The following is an 18,955-nucleotide window of genomic DNA, read 5'->3' on the forward strand; positions in this document are numbered from 1 at the left end:
TTTGGGAAAAGGGCAACTAATGACCACAGCAGTCTATGACTATCCCCAAGAATGTTTTATGCAATTGGTTTTATACGGATTTATGTTTGTTTTTTCATTTGATATCTTGTTTTTGATAAATTTTTTGTAAATTTTATATTGTTCAAGTACACTGAGATCTTGGTTTTTATGTGAGATATGTAAAATTTACAAATTTTGATTAATGTTTTTTATGTGCATGATTCTATAACATTATATGAAAAAATTGATTCTACTGTTATGTATATAGCACCTGTATGTATTCCTTTTATCTGTGATGTAATAGATGTACACTCAAGTCAACTTAAAAAGATCACTTAAAAAAAGGTAGCTTTTGATTTAGTGCTCACATAATTTGAAAATGAGTTATTTATAATTTCCAATAATTTTAAACAATCATTAAACTTTAATGATCTTCTAAAATGAATTATATGTGCTGTATAACAAATTGTACAACAGTACCATTGTACTGTAGTTTAATAATATATATGAATTATACTTCATAGCATAAATATATGTTGTTAAATCTGATTGTATTTTAAGAATATTTTATAGCCTGTAGGCTGCAAGCTCAATCCATGTTTATCAATTATCTTAAGTAATATCTGACTGACCTGTCATTAGTCTATATTCTATGAATGAAATACACTCTATGTAGATAAATAATTTTATTGTTTAAAATGATTGGATGAAGAAAGTGTATAAAAATAATATAACTACAGAAAAAAGAACGTTCTTTGTAACCAGTGTTTAGTAAATTATATAAACATCTATAGGAAGAATGAATAAAAAATATAATGTGCAGCAATCAACACCATTAATATGAAATGCCTAACAGGATGTAGAAATGCTATACACACAAAACACACGCGTGCGTGCGCGCATATGCATACACTGTGAAATGTCAACACAGGATTGGAACATATTTATATCATATTTAAAATATAATCAGCATAGTACATACATAACCTTAAGTAAAAATAAAAAAAAATAATAAGCAAACCATGGTTAAGTAATCGAAAATTTTCCTTTGAATCTTGCATTTTACACACACAAACTCACTACAAGAATGGTATACCTAAAGCAATAAACTTATTCCATTCTAAAGAACTCTTGAATATAAAGTGAAAGAAAGATTACAAAAATATAAATATTACACAATGCATAAAGTATACAAAAAGAAACAAAAAAATGTTTAACTTAATTACTATGTATCTTATTACATAGTATATTAATATTACTTATTGTATCAACTTAATTAATATTCATTAACTAAGCCACTTATCATTATTATCAATATATAATATACTATATATGATATATAATATAATATATTAATATCATTAATTAAGACAATTTAAATTTAATTTATTACAACGCATAAATGATTACAATAATTACTGTACACTGAAAATAATAGTAATAATAAATTATTACTTTATATATAATACAGTATATATAATACAGTATAGTAGTATACAATTTATACTACTGTAGATTACTTTTTGTATAATAAATTATTATTAAGTTTCAGATGCTTTAAATATTATGAATGATCTCACTGTATTTTATTTTAAAAAAATTATTGCTAATGGAACCAGTTCTTTGTTCATTCCTGATTATATATTATGTGCAAAGGATAATATGTAAATAGTTTTCCTCGAGTAAATTAAGCTAAATTCTGTTCTGAATTTTGATTAATATGATAATATAGATTTTTTTTTTTTCATTTATAATCACACAAAATTTTGCATCAAAGTATCCACCACTGTAAAAAAACTACTACATTAAGAAGAGACATTAAAGAGACTGGAAATGTACTTTCTTTTTTTTTGCAATGACATCTAAACATAAATATGGCTTTGATATAACTTATAGGATATGAAGAGACTTATACTACAATATCATCAATTTATCATTTCTGGTCTTGTCTGTTGAAAATGAATGCAAATTGCTAATTTAATTAAGTAAAATAGATCATCTAATTACTTATCTTTGTGCAGCTTTAAAATTATTAGACTTAACTGAATGTATGTTACTATTAAGATTTAAGGTTATTCAACTAAGCAATGTCATTATACTACATTTTATTCACAAAGTATCTGATATACACAAAAAAAAGTATAGTAATACATAAAGTAAGAAGTATGTCAATATATTTCTGCAATAAATAATTTTAAAAAATAAAACCATTAATAACTAAACTAATGGGTAGTTATACAGGTAGTAAAGTGAAATACCCAGTGACAAGTATTTACAATATAATGTTAAATTTAATCGTGTGTTTTTAAATAAGTTTCATCAATTCATTTTCTAAAGTATAATTTTTTTAGTTTTTAAGAGGGTTTAATTTTTTCATTAATCTTTATTTAACAAATATAAAATCTCTTACCAATAAAAAAGTTTTTTTTTTAATTATCATACAGAGAATTTAATTAAAAACCAAAATATGTTTGCTAATATTTAAAAAACAGAGAGGTCATTTCTTTTTTTATGACTAGTCAATATTAAAAAAAAAAATTATAAACAAAAATCAAAATAATTACATAAACAAAACTCTAAATTATATCACACTATAATACAAAAACAAAATCATTAAGCAGTGTATTATTAAATAACTGTTTTCAACTTACTCTATATATATTTTTTCAAGTTTTCTAATTTGTATTTTTAGAATATGCATTCACGCTAAGAAATATCACAAGTTTGGCAGCTTTTCACCAACTGTTTGATATACTTTATACAAATTAAAAACTTAGTGCGGTAGTAAATGGATAGATGGGTAGTGAGTGGATAGGTTATGGTAGAGGGGGAATTGTACATATTTATAGACAAATACTTCTGGGACAAAATCAGCGGCTGATGAACAGGTGTATATGTGTGTATGTATATATATATATATATATATATGTGTGTGTGTGTGTGTGTGTGTGTGTGCAAAATGAATAACTGTAAAAAGAAGTTTAAATATAAATTGTAAAAAGAAAGAGTACATATTAATTCTTTTTTTGGAGCAAGTACATCAAAAGTATTTCTGAACAAGTTAAAAAAATTTAAGATTTACATACATTAAGTTTTATAGACATCAATTCTACATGGCTGATAAATCTATCATTAATAAAAAACTGGATGTTACCAAGGTGTAAAAGAATTGACAAATTCTCATAACTTTTGGCTGTACATCACTTCAATTCTTTTAAGACTTTACACAGCAGATAAAATTTATTTATATTTGGTTCTAATTAGTTTAAACCTACGCTAGGAATGATTTTATGTTTACTTACAGGGAGGAAGACCTGAAAATCCTAATAAAATGACTTAATTTAATCTAATTAAATATGAGTAAGATGAAAAATAGCAAACAACTGTGAATTAGATCTTCTGTTTGATGATCAATGCCAGACCAATTTAAGCTGACCATTAGTTTAGTTTTAATCTAAAATGAACTTAATTTATTAAGTTCATTGTATTAGAATTTTCAGGACTTATTCCCTGTAAGTAAACGAATAAAGTTTTTCCAAAGGCAGGTTTAAAGTTGACCATGCTCAAACCTAATTAAATATTACTGCTTTCTGTATAATAGATGTAATCACTACTCATAAAATATCAAAGCAGAACTCTCAAAAAAGTTAAATTTTTATGAGTATTATTTATACTTACTATAAATTACAAATTTTAACATAATTATTGAACAAATTATTATTTCTTTCTATGTTAGTTAACATTTTTGTATGGCTTATTAATTTTTACTTATCATTTTTAGCATCTGCAGAAAATATTAAACAAATTACTGAGAAAAATCAATTGTTTTAAATTTAAAATATTTCATATTTGTTACAATACTTAAAGAATATTTGTTGAAGGATTTCATGTTGATTCATATACATTTTTTTAAATCTACTAAGAAAATGATTAAAATTAGTAAAGTAGACCCCCAACTATAACAATATAAATGGTTCCTGGAGAAGGGTTGTCATCAAGGCCTTAAAAATATTCATTCATATTGTTACAGACTTGACAGCTGGAAGACCTACCACCAGTATGTTATTTTAATGAAATTTAATAAATAAATACATTTTTTTATAACCAATCAAAACCGATAAAATATTTTATGGATACTGAGTACATTTTATCAATTTTCTTAACAATTTCTTATTTTGTTTAAGAAGTCATAACACTTTCTTCCTTTAAAAAAATAAATTTTTATTCTGATCAGAACAAAACAATAAATTATATAAATCAATCAGGAATAGGTAGATGTAATACTTTATGAATAAAAAAATGGAATTATCATAACATTTACCTGGATGAATCAAGGGAAAATATTGAAAACCTTGATCAGAAGCAGAATTGTAAAATACAAAATTAATTATACAATAAAAAAAAAAAAAAAATAGATGTGATTAAATTCCATAATAATTATGTAAAATATAAACACATGAAAAGTTAATAAATAAAGGTACCAAAATATAAAAAAGTTACTATAAAATAGTTCACAATTCAGAAAGTGTTAATAAAAATTATTTGAACACATGTTTTTTTACACAATCAATGAAAGTGTAGAGAATTCAGAGGCATTTTAAATTTTCTAATTAATAATATCTCAAAATTCATCAACAGAGTATTATTGTTTCTGTAAAAGAAAAATCTTTTAATTTTGTTTTAAATAGATTGGTGGGAAGATTTTTTAAATAGTTTGTGTTATTAAAAATGCCAATGGAAGCATAATAAGGCCCTTTTTTGTATACTGAGATTTTGTGTTGCATTACACAAAAACAATTCTGTTATTTATTTTGATATTGGTGGATATTATTTTTTATGAGATTGATTATATTTTTTAGCAAAGACTGCACATTTATAGATTTTTTATTTAATAATAATTTAAATTTAAAACACACCTGTTTTTATATATATATTTTAATATGAACTGATTTTTATATAAAAATATGTTTTTACATATTTTTAACTGAGTCTTGGAACACTGGAAATCTTATTTTAGTTTTCTGAACTCAATAAATATAAGATGAAGGGAAGAGGAATTCTACCAACAATACTTTGGAGATTGAAAAGTTTTTATCTAGTTGGAGCAGCATGTTATTTATCAACAACTTTCTATTGATCAGATTAAATATATGCTTCAACAAAGATTCCTTTTCTTACAGAAATTAAAGAGCTATCTGAAAACAGGTAGGATTCCTAAAAAAAAAAAACAACCTTGCTCTTCTCCAAAATTGCATGGCATATGGAAAGTAAATAGTGTTTAAAATAACTATAAACTTTTCAGACAGATAATTGTTGGAAATAATTATGCCAACTTTGTAAAAAATTGGATATCTTTTAATTGAATCTTAATTACAAGTATATATTTAGAAAAAAATAAAAATCAGTTTAATAAATCCTGGGACACGGTTGCAAATACCGGATACATACAGAAATGATATTTTGTCCGACAGAAAATATATTTTTCTTTGGATACTTAATCTCAAGATAGTATCTAGCAAAACTTATCTTTAATTTATTTGTTCACAATTTTACAGTGAATTTTAATATTAAAGATTAACAGATGCAAAAAAGAAATACATGCAAACAACAAGTATTACACAATTGATAATATTTTTTAAAAAATAGCACAATACAATTTAACTCTACAATTCATACTCAACATTACACTTAATTGGATTTAAATGCCAGTATTATCAGCGTTCATTAGTCATTGAATTTTAATCAATACTACTGTTTCAGAATTCCAACATTTTCTTCCTCTTAAAGCCTCCTGCCCTAATATTTTAGCAGTTGACTGTGGTATTTGTTTAAGAAGAACTAACTTCCTTTCTAAAGAAGTTATTAAGTTTCAAAACACCTGCACATATACATGAACATTACCTCCCCCACTTTTTTTTGTTTTATGTCATGAAACATTGAATGAAAAAAGACCATACCACACCATTTTTTGACTAACTACCATATTTTCTTTCTCGCAGCATGGCTTTAGAACTAAGACACCAGTAAAATAAAATTTAAACCAATTATCTAAATGATGTATTCTGCAAGCATCAAAGCATTAAAAGCTAACCACATTTGTCTTATATAAAATAGTATTAATTTTTTAATAAACACATTTTAAAAATATTCTAATTAACTAATGCTTAAACCACTTTAAAAGCGGTCTTATTTATATTTTCTTAAATGTATAACAAAATTTATCTATGTTTTTACATTTAAGATGAAAAATAATTAAATTATAAATTTATCAATTTTTATAATTCTACTGCATTACATTTTATACTTAGATTTTTGCTACTAAAATCTTGCTCATTTTCATTTTTATTCAATTTCCTTTTTATAACTTAGAAAACACTACTGTTGTAATATAACATATAAGTAAACAATAAATGCTTTTTTATTTGGGCAATTCCTTTTAATAAAAATACAATATATATATATATTTGTAAGAAATAGTGCAATAGATAGCAGCACTTTATCAAATATTGTTAATTTTTAGTTTAATCTATTTAAAATCCAACACAGTAATATAATATTGGTTAGCCAAACCACACACACATATTCATTCTTTTTTAACACATATTTATCATTTTAAATTTTAATTAATATTTTTATTATTTGATGACAAATTTTTATATAAGGAATTTTTAACTTTTAACTTTAATTTTAAGTTTTAATTTTGATTTCAAATATTAAATTTAAAAGGAAAAAATTTGTAACTTTAATTCCATTTTGATTTGAATTGATTTTAAAGTTTATATCCAACATTTTAACAAATTTTATTTTATTGTATTTATCAAGATTTTGTTTTTTAATGTTGTGTATTTATAATGTGTAATTTTATGTGAACAGTTAAAAGATTGGATCAACTGAAGATGCGAGAAAATTGTGAAAGTACTAGTGTAAATATAATGATACAACATAAGTGTTATACTACCTAATTTAATTTTATTCTGTACTTGGTGGATCAAGTTATATATATATATATATATATAAATTTATACACTTAATATGTTTTACATAAAAAAAAATTCATTCTATAATGAAAGTATGTATTGCAATCAGCTGCATTAAAAGCAGTTTAGGGAAATATCAGTATGGAAGGAATATGACCTTCAACCACTGGTAGTTTTCAAAAAGATTGTTATCAGTTGATTGGGAATTAATAACTACGGAATGATATTAAACCATTCTGTCACCTCTGTTTTGTAAACAAATGTTTGAGATACAGCGTTTCAGAGTGCAATTGTATATTGTACAGTATGACACAGTCCTAATGAGCATAAAATGGTTTTGTTTCACATTTCTCCATTTATCATACAGTAATAAAATACCCTTTGAAGCAAAACATAAAAAATAATAGATTGAAAAATTCTTCCAAAGTCTGTATAATTTGAAATTAATTTATTAATTTTTATTTATAAGAAAGCCTTACAACTACTGAGATAAGAGTAGTATCTAAAAAAAACTTTAAAACATTCTTATTTTACAGGATCAGTCAAAAAGAACTTGTACATCTATTTCTCATGTAATTCTAGTAAGGATAGTCACACTGATTTATAAAGTTTGTGGGGTCAAAAGCACAGATATGGGAATTATTTATAACCAGATTTATCAACACTAAGAAGAATTTTTGGAGTTTGATCGCTGAGTTGCTTGTTGGCTTTTTTAATAAAAAGTAAATTAATTACAATGAAAAGACAATTTAGAACCTATTTAATAGCCATAGTACACTGAGATAACTCAACACTTTTATGGGTAAAAATTTTGTTTTTGTTCAATTCTGGATGACAAATCTCCTGAGAGATCTTGAACTGTGAGAACTTCTCAAAGCATAGTTTATGTGTAGTAATCAGTCCACTGACTGGGGGCCTAGATATTCAGTTAAAAAATGAGCTCAGGCTCTTAGGTTACCAGAGTTAGTGTTTGCCACATGTTACATGATTTAAGACTGCACCCAAATTTGATAGCAGCCATACAAGAATTAAGTACTCATGATAAAAATAACCTCCTATATTTTTGCAGAAAATTTGTTGAATTAATAGATGTGATTCGGGATTTCTATAAAACTTCTCATGAGTGATGAAACTCATTTTGATATTCATGGGGACAAAAAAAATTAAAACTATCAGTATTCGGCTACAGGCAATCTGCAGCAAACCATCACAAACAGCTCCCTTCACCAAAGGTAGACCGTATGTTGCATGATTTAGTATTTAAAATAGTAGGTCCATTTCTTTGAAGATAACAATAGATAACTGTTACATCTGATTGTTATTGCGAGATATTGGGAAATTTACAATATCAGTTTGAAGAAATGAAAAACTACTGTCAGTTTTGTTTTTAACAAGATGTTGCACAAGTAACTAAACTTGTATATTTATAAAAACTGTTTCTAGATCACATTATTTGTCATTTCATGTTCAGCTCATTCACCAGATCTTCCAACCAATCTCTGTAGGGGTATCTCAAAAATCAAATTTTCCAGCAGACTTAACACAGCAAATGAACTGAAAGAGAAAATCAGCCTGAAATTAACAATGTCATACCTGATATTATTCAAAGTGTTACGGACAATTTTGTACATTGTCTGCAAAAGTATGGATATTTAAGGAGGACATATACAGCAAACAACATTTAAATCATAGGTAACGAAATTTCCCAAATTTGCTTCTTCAAATTATATAAATATAATATATATATATATATAACAATGCATTTGAAAAGATCAGTTTTTTTTTACTGATCCCATATATTTCTTTTTACAACTTTCCTTAAAAAAAAAAGAAAAAAAGGAAGAAACACAGTAACATAAATCAGCAGCAGGCAGTTGAGATTGGGTAGAAAAATTTATACCTTTTTTCTAACTTAACCCCTATTTTTCGAGAGACAAATTTTTACATCTTTTTCTAACAAACCCCTATTACAGCCCAGAGTAGTACTAACACATATTTTAATTCTTTACTACTTTAAAAACAAAATAACACAAATTTCAAAATTTTATAACAAAGTAATGTATGTAGCATGTAAAATGTAATAAAGGATAAGTAATTGCAAGTTGCTCAAGATTGACTTGGTCAGTTGGTATGAGTTTTTCAATGATAACGTTTATAAGTGTGATTTCTACAAATGGATCAAAAGATTCTAAAATCTCTTTTCATAGGAAATAAATTTGATCTTTTTACGACATTTCATCTAATACAAAAAAGAAAAGTTCATTATAACATGATTTTTATGTCACTGTTAACTATTAATAAATAAATCTTTAATTCTGGTTGACACCTAATAATACATTATATAAATCATCAGAAATGAAAAGATATGATACTCCATGGATAAAAAAAAAAGGAACTGCCCCAGAATTTGGCTGGATCAGTTCACAGAAACCATGGTAAAACCTTAATTAGAATACCAATTAATTATAAAATAAAAAGTCTGATGTGGACAACACATGGCTTCTTGTATGCCTATTAAATTACATTTACACATTTTTTTTTTAAATGAAAAGTACATAAAATTTTATTTCATTAAAAACTTCTGATATTTTTTCATATATTTTTTTTGTTACTGAATTATATTTCATCGTAAAAAAAATTTTGCAATGAGAGGTTAATAATTATTAATAAATCAATATATTTAAATTAAAAAAAAACCTAAATAAAAAAGAAATGAAGTCTTTTTCGAACCGATCTCCCTTACCCTAGAATCCAAATATTTCATTAATTAAAATTTTATTTGGCTATAACTATGGAACCAATGAAAATAAGTACTACTAATGATATATCATTGAAAAACTCTTAATGAGAGCTTATTACTGCAGTTAAGAAAAAGTCCAAAATACAAATTTCTTTGGATTTTGGGCTTTTATGGACACTTTTGGTCCAGCCGATTGCAGTCAAAGGGAAGGTGCACAACTAGATGTTACAACAGTCCTAAATACAAATTTTCAACATTCTACAGCTAATTGTTTTTGAGTTATGCGAGATACAAACATACGTACAGACATCACAGCAAAACTAGTCAAAATGGGTTCCAGGGATGGTCAAAATAGATATTTTCGTTGAAATCTGGAAACTGAAATTTTTGCGATCATAATACTTCCTTTACTTCGTACAACGAAGTAAAAAGAAATATGATTAAAGTGCATACTAATCATTTAAAATACAAACACTTGAATTACAAGGCATGTTAAATTTTTAAAAAATCTACAAAATAATTTACTATTAAGAAGGCATTAATGAAAATTATTTGAGCACATATTTATTTTAGGTGAGGGGATAGAGAAAATTTAAGGGTTTTTCTTTCTCTTTTTTAATTTTCTTTAAAATTAGTGTTATTTAAAGAATAACCAATAAAGTAATATCATTTTTGTAAAAGAAAATCTTTTGATTGTGTTTAATTAAATTGATGGAAGTTTTTTAAATGGTTTGGGATTTTGTTAAAAAGTGAATCATAAGCATAAAATATTTCTTGTTAACCAAAGTATTGACTTAAATTACACAAGAACAAATATTCTGTTATCTGATTTGATAAAGATGGATAATTTTTTTTTTTAAAAGAACATTTTTTAAACAAACGATGCATGTCCATAAATATAAAAACAATGATAGGTTAACTCAGAAATAAGTTTACTCAGAATACTAGAAAAAAAACTACAGTTTCAAAAATATGAGTGAATAAAAAAATATTTATTAATTCTGTAATCCTTACACATATAAGATATATAAGGTATATAAAGAACATATATAATAATTATAATCAAGCAACAAATTATTCTTTAACAAATAGAGATTTTTCAATAACTTCCTAATGATATTTAAAGGTTCGATTTAAATAAGGGTTTTACTGAATAGAAAGAATGCTCAAAAATGTATTTTAGGTGATTTTTAAATATTTTAAGAAATAAAGTATGTTAGTCAAAATGGTAATTAAGGCCAGATTTTGTGCCCCTTCATGTATTCTATGATTATATTGATATGTCTAAAAAAAGCTACTTCTTTCTTAGATATGTAGTAAGTTTAAAATCATAGAAATAAAAACTAATAACATTGAAAAACAGTTAATATTATCACATTATATTTTTCTAGGAATTTAATATTCATTAACAATTTTCAACTTTATTCTCATCCATTTTGACTGAATGATGAAAGGTTCCAGCTCTTTATACACAGTTTTTAGTAAATTTTAACTTTATTGTAGATTTAATGTATATACTGTAATTTAAACAAAACAAAAAAATGAAAAATATAAAAAAGGCGTGAAGAAATTAAAACGTGAGGATATAATTACAGAAGTATCTCCACAAAAATTATCAGTTGGTGATACCTGGTGTCCCCTCTAAACAATATTTGTGACAATGCTAATACAGTAAGATTATTTTTGGCACTGGTTAACTTTCCAAAATCAATAATTCTGTTTATTTTAATCTTTACTTTAATAATTCAATTTTATTATAGAGCTCAATTTGTTAAATTTAGTACAGAATGAGTAAGGTCAACTGTTCACAGAACTACTAGATTTTACATTAAATACTTTTGTAAAATTAAGCAATATACAAAATGAAAAGTTCTTGAACTTTTATAAATAAAATAATTCATTTTCCAAGTGTTTGAAAATGCTTTTTTAAAAAATACATTTTGAAAGTCTGTAATGTAGTGTTTTATAATTCATTTGAACTATTCAAGTTAAAAAAAATTTTTGATTGATGATTAATTCACTACATAAGCTCTAAGCTTGATTGTAAGAATACAGAATGGAAAAATTGTTAGCATATGAAAAATTCTATGCTTGATCAAGATTTGAATCTGAGGCATTCCACCCAAAGTATGAAAAGTGGTGATGTACTATTCCATCTGGATTCAAGTTTCTTCAGAGTTATTTTCTATGCTTATATCAATTGTGTATTTTTTTTTTGTTTGTTTCATAATGTTAACAATTTCTTGTGATTGGTTTATTTTAGCTAAATTTAAATTTGTTAACATTAAAATCTTTGTATTCAAGTTAGTAAAATTGTGGATAACATTCACAATATTATGAAAAAAGAAGCTGTAATTTTAGAAAAAAGTAACAGATGTCATGCTTTGAAAACAGATCCCAAAATTCATTAAAAAAACTGCTACTAGTTATATGATTAAAAGTTCCAAAACTCACAAAAGAAAGTACTTCTCAAATTGTCTCAAATCAAAGAAGTACAAAAAATTTAGGAACTTGTTGGCTAATTGGAATTGGATGTTAGTTTCACAGAAAGAAGGTAGTTTGAAATAAGAAACTTCAAATTTAGATAATATTCTGTTCTGAAAAAATAAGTTTTTAAGTTGCATAAAAGCAAAAACAACAATAAAATTTTTAATGATTTTTACTAAAATTATAGCTTCTTTTTTCATAACTTTTATATTTGACTAAACCAAAATTAAATATTCAAATATAAGCAATAATTGCAAGAAAGTTTGTTGCCAACTATTTTGTTATTTATATCACAAACAAAATACTACAATGATGCAGAAAAAATATTTAAGGGAACAACAAAAATTAATTCATTGGTCTTTCTCTTTAATCAATTGTAATTGTTTATGATACTATAACATCTTGAGAAACAATCTCTAATTTTTAATGTAATGAAAAGTTACATGACTGATTGACTAAAAAAATAAGAGTTATTTAAATTTCTTAAACAGTGATTTAATGTCTGCTGTTTAAATTTTCTTTATATTATTTATTCCAATTTTTCTTAGAATTGTGTTTCATGTAAAGCCCCTGAGATACTAAGGCAACAGTCGGAGTTATTTCTCAATGAGTAATGATGTTCACTGTACTGTCAGCTCCCAGATAAAATAAAGTTAATGTAAAATAACTACAAATAATTCAAAATCTAGAAGGTGTTAATGAAATTTATTTAAACACATTTACACACATGTTGAATGGAGATGCAAGAAATACCAAGCTTTTAAACATTTTGAAATTATTACTATTTAAAAATTCATTGACACAATAATATTGTTTCTGCAAAAGAATTGTTTACTTCCTTGTACAAAGTAAAGGAAGTACTGTGATTGCGAAAAATTTCAGTTTTCAGATTTCAATAGAAATATATCCATTTTGACCATCCCTGAATCCATTTTGACTAGTTATGGCATTACGATTGTACATAAATATGTATCTCACATTAACTCAAAAATGATTAGCTATAGGATGTTGAAATTTTGGATTTAGAACTGTTGTAACACCTAGTTGTCACCTCCCCTTTTGACTGCAATCGACTGAACCAAAAGTGTCCAAAAAAGTCCAAAATAAAAAAAAAACTGGATTTTGGACTTTTTCTTAACTGCAGTAATAAGCCTTCATCGAGAGATTTTCAATATTGTAAGTGGTACTTATTTTCATTGGTACCAGAGTTATAGCAAAATAAAATTTTAATTAATGAAGTACTTGGATCTTAAAAGGGAAAGGCACATTGGTTCAAATCAGACTTCATCTCCTTTTTTTTAACTTTTCTTTTTTTAATTTAAATATATTGATTTATTAATAATTATTAACCTCTGATTGTAAATATTTTTATGATAAATAATAATCCAATAATAACAATAAAAAAAATATCAGAAGTTATTAATGAAATAAAATTTTATATAATTATCATTTTAAAAAAAGTGTAAATGTAATTTAATAGACGTACAAGGAAGTCATGTGGTGTCCACATCAGATTTTTTAATTTAAAGATTTGGCAGGAATATCTTAAATGATTAGGTAATGGGTAAAAGCATAATAAACTGAAATGTTGTGTTGAATTACACAAAACCAGTTCTGTTGTCTGGTTTGGTAGATGCAAATATAGTTTAAGAATAAGAATAAGAATTTTTTAAGAAATAAGAAACTAACCATTTTAAAAAAGATTGCACATTCATACATATAAACACATGAATAAGTTAATATTTTTAATATACTAAATATTAGGCATACATAATTTATATTTATAGGGGCCACAAAATGCTCTGACAGCCTATTTTTTGTATAATGAAAACTCGTTTTGACTTTTTTAGGAAGCCCCCAGAGATGATATTATGCTTCTGATGGGAATTTACGTAATCATAATAAATATTTAATAACGATAGCAGGCTTAATATTATATTAAAGCAGTTCAAAACTCCTGACAACCAGCACCAGTTGATGGCTCCCAAAGTTAATTAATAATGCATTATAAAATAACTCCTTAAGACAAAGCACAAAAAATCATGAATAATTACTTTATTTGTAAAAATGTCACAAAATTACTCATGGTGAAGAATGAAAACTATTTTTGTATTGATTATTGAATATTGTGAAAGGTTTTATAAAATATCTGATTTGTTCTTAAATATAAAAATAATTACTGATGATCTATTAATTACCTACTTTTACAAATAAATTGTTTATTCTAAAACCAAAAAATATTTATTTTTGTAATATTTTTACTTACGAATGAAATCATTGCTGCCAACTCTAACTGAAGATTCTTTTACCTGAGGAATAGTTTTATCTGCAGAATTTTGTTTTTCATCAAATGCATGATTTGTATAACTTGCATTCATATTTGATGCTAAGTTAAGATCACTAATTATATCTTGTTTCATCTCAACTCATAAACCAAATTTATTCAGCCTGAAACAAAATAATACAAAATTAAACTAACTTAATAAATTAACCTTCTAAAAAAACAAGCTTTATAAAGAGAATAAACACTTAAAACTATGACAACTAAGTATAATCATAGTTTGACCATGGTCAATAGGACTGAGAATAATGACGTGACACACTAGCCATAGTTGCTTCTCTGATAGTAATGATATTTGTTAAAACAGCTAATTCCTGTAGTGAACAAAATAAAGGTATTACTAGTGTAGTTGAATATCATCTGCATTTCAATGGGTTTAGGATGCTGATATGCAACAAGGTATGAGATTTAATGAAGAAGAAAATAGTAAACCCCTTCATTCCTCACACCTCATAGTAAACCTTGTTAATTTTGGCAATAGTTCTGCCACTTTTGGAGTGATTATATCTCCTTTTTCTGTTTAGCCTCTGGAACCAATGTAAGGTATTACTTCAGAGGATGAATGAAGATTATATGCATGAATGTAAATGGAATGTAATCTTGTACAGTCTCAGGTTGACCATTCCTTAGTTATATCTCCTGTCAGATCATGCAGAACCATCATAGTCATGGCATCTAACATACAAACAAGTAAAAATAAAACATACAGTGAAAGAAAAAGCCTATAACAAATCTACTGGATTCATTCCAGAAATGATTTTATCCAGTATAATTTTCTTATATTTTCAATTAAAATGTTTCAGTAGGAGCACATTATGACTCCTATTATGTATCTTCCAAAAGATTCAAATAGTGAACCAGTTTCTATTTTAGAGAGGAGATAAAATTATGAAGAATCTTTTCCTATTGCAAAATTGTCAGGTTTTTTAACAGATTCAAGATTTTTTCTTCATTTCATTACAATTTATATTTAAACCAGATAATAATTAAAATATTCTATAGCAAAGATTAACAATCTTTCAGTTACTAATTACTTCTTTATGCACGTAGTGGGTTTTTAAAGAAAGGTTCAGTTTGAATTTACCGCCTATAAACATAATGTAAACAAATAGCACTTGTGCAGCTCAGTTGTTTCAATCAATCCACCAGGTTGGTCTAGTGGTGAAATCATTATTGCAAATCAGCTGATTTTGAAGTCGAGAGTTCTAAGGTTCAAATCCTAGCACTTGCATACTGTTATATGGATTTGAATACTAGACTGTGGACACCAGTGTTTTTTGGTGGTTGGGTTTCAATTAACCACACATCTCAGGAATTGGTCGACCTGAGACTGTACAAAAACACGCTTCATTTTCATTCATCCTCTGAAGTAACACCTTACAGTGTTTCCGGAGGCTAAACAGAAAAAATAAAAAAGTTATTTCAATCAGTATTTAATTGTTAGCAACATAAGTCATTTGTTGTTAATTTATAATCATCCATTTAAAATGAGTGCTATTTTGTGATCCTCTGAGTGTGACGTACAAGGAGTAATCTGATTTTTGATGGCAAAAAACAATCTTTTGACCAAAATTCATGAGAAAATTGGCCTTTATGTCTAAAGGCCAAATATAATGATTGAGGCTAAAAGACAAATGAATTTTTTCATTAACAAAAAGTTAATGAAAAATTTCAAGAAAGCTGACGCTTCACCATGTTATAATTGTTTTGTTTCATGATCTTTGATTTATGAAATTTTGTCTGAAAAATTGGGCTACAAGAAATTGCGTTGGGATGGTTGCCTAAGATGTTAACTGACACACACAAGGAAAATGTCTTGCTCCAACGCATGAATTTTTGCGGCATTATGAAAATGAAGTTAATGATTTGTTTGATCACATCATTGCCGGAAATTAAAACCTGGATTTCTTATTCAAACACTGAAACAAAACAGCAGCCAATGCTATGGTGACATTCATCAACACCTAGATCAAGGGAGTTCAAATAAGAATGTTTGGTAAAGAAGCTTATGCCTATTGTTTTTAGGGACAAAAACGTGTCTTGACCCTTCTTGAATTTAGTGATGATGGGACTACTTTGAATGCCAATGTATACCCTTAAAGTTATAAAATCTTAGAAGAGCTGTAAAAATCAAATAACGTGGGATGCTATCCAGCGGGATTTGTTTTTACTCGATGATGCCTGGTCACACACAGCAAATCAGACGGTGAGGCAACTAGAAAAATTTTGTTGGAAAATCTTCAAACTTCCCTGCAACTAGCAACTCCCACCAATTAGTTTCTTTTTCTTCACATTGAACAGTGGCTTGCATCATAAAGATTTGACGATGATGACAAATTAAAAAATAGCATTACTGCTTGATTTAAGTTACTGGACAGAATTTCTTGAAGAGAGGAAGCTACTGAAATGCTACAAAAAATGTTTTGAAGTCAAAGGCAGTTATTAAGAAAATAAATATAATTTTTATGTGCAAGTAATAAATTTTTGTTCATATTTTCAATTCTTTTTTATTGCAAAACGAATCTTACTTCAAAAACAAGCCTCGTATTTATTTATCTACTTTTTTAAGTAACAAGGCAAGCAAGCATCTTTTTTAAGTGTAGCATGTGTAGTTTTAAGTATAATAAGTCTCATGATACTGAAAGATGATATTGACAGAGGAGTTTTATAGTATCTAAAAACTACCACTCCTAACTAAAATTTGAATCCAGAACCTTCTGAAAGAAAGACAGAATCATGGTATAACTGTATCATGAAGATCAGCAGATCTCTTAAGTTTGATATACTGAGCCATATTGTTAGACATTCCAAATATGTCAATAAAAAAATAGAAAATAATTTTCAGAAAATCCAATTATAGAACTCAGTTTGGTGTTACAATCTAGAATGTCAATGTGAAATACTGCATACATATTCTTTATTATCACATAATAAAGAATTGTTTTGGTGAAAATAGACAAGTAACTTGTATCATACTAATTGAACATGGCAAACGGCAAATGAAATTAAAAATATCCTTTTGTGAGAAACATAAGCATAAATTATTAGTATATTTTGAGTTAAGATTATCAGAAGAGGAAAATAAGATTGTGGTAACAAATACATTCCAGAGACATCTGATAATACTTTACTGAATTAATAAGAAACAGCTGTACATATTTGTTATTGCACACCCGAGACCTCTATATAATTAGAGCGAGGTTAATACATCATAACATACAATAAATAAATCATGTAACACTAGATGTTTTACTCAGTGTGTTACTATTAACTATGAAGGAAATAAATAATAGATGTAAAGAAATCAATACTTTAAATAATTGAAATTTTTTAATGTATCATTATTAGGAAATTTAAAAAAAAATTTGACATCTTAAATCTTTCTATAACATCAGGAAAGTAAAAAAAATTTAGTTTATTTCAGCTACAGAAAGAAATTACCTGAGAAAAGAAAATCATTTTGTAGAAAAGAAAAAATTTAAAAGATCTTAAAATATACTAAATATTTTTTCTTCAAATAACTATCAATTTTTTAATGGCAAACCAAAAAAAAAAATTAATTAATACAACTTATTCATAACTTATGTAATAAAACACTTTCAGTCTTACTTGCAGTTATCTTTAGTAGGTACTGGGGCTGCTGTTTTCATCCTGGTGACAACTGACATTATCTTAGCGGTTTTTTTTTTGTTAGGCAGGTACATATTTAGAATATGATCATAAAATGAGTTGGATTTGAATGTGTGTTGAGATGTGAATTTTTTTTATATATGATTATTGTTAATGTCAATAGATATGAAACATTTACAAATGTTGATTTTATGTTCCTAGGCAGATTTTTAAGTGTTTATTGTATCTTTACTTTATGAAGCATATTGTTAATCTGATTTAAAATATTTTGTAAATGGAATAATTCAGTTTATATATTTAGGCAATGTTTTTGTGTGAGATTTTTTCTATCTACCAGTTAATAAAAACCACCAGCTATGTAATACAAGTTGATATAAAGGAACAACACTAATAATTAAAGATGGAGATAAAATAACTGAAATTATTATCAAAGGAAGTTTTGCAAATTCTGTGATAAATTAAATCCAGTTAGGTTTATTATTAAAAAAATAATTTTACACTGCCAAATCATGGATAATTTTTAAAATTATAAATAACTATTGTAATTTGTTATAAAGTACATTTATTTCTATTTACCCTCTGGAACCACCGTAAGGTATTACTTCAGAGGACATGTATGAATCTAAATAAAGTGTAGCCTTGTACGGTCTCAGATCGACCATTTCTGAGATGTGTGGTTAACTGTAACCCAACCACCAAAGAACACCGGTATCCATGTTCTAGAATTCAAATCCATATAAAAGTAGTAGCCTTTACTAGGATTCGAACCTTAGAACTCTC

The 18,955-nt window shown here is 26.1% G+C and overlaps 1 protein-coding gene across 3 annotated transcripts in view; it reads right to left on the reverse strand.

Moving 5' to 3' along the window:
- The window catches only part of Esp (Epidermal stripes and patches), a 148,861-nt gene that overhangs the window by 44,829 nt on the left and 85,077 nt on the right, over nucleotides 1–18,955 (reverse strand). For 2 of the 3 annotated variants that reach the window (XM_075376214.1, XM_075376215.1), the window contains exon 2: nucleotides 14,471–14,652. In XM_075376214.1, coding sequence (XP_075232329.1) covers nucleotides 14,471–14,624 — 154 coding nt within the window. In that variant the 5' untranslated portion in view covers nucleotides 14,625–14,652. Of the gene's footprint in view, nucleotides 1–2,651; nucleotides 2,810–14,470; nucleotides 14,653–18,955 lie in introns of those variants that run through there. The other variant, XM_075376216.1, reaches the window with a different exon arrangement.

Source organism: Lycorma delicatula, chromosome 9, assembly GCF_047948215.1.
Source record: "Lycorma delicatula isolate Av1 chromosome 9, ASM4794821v1, whole genome shotgun sequence".
NCBI classification, from domain to species: Eukaryota; Metazoa; Arthropoda; class Insecta; order Hemiptera; family Fulgoridae; genus Lycorma; species Lycorma delicatula.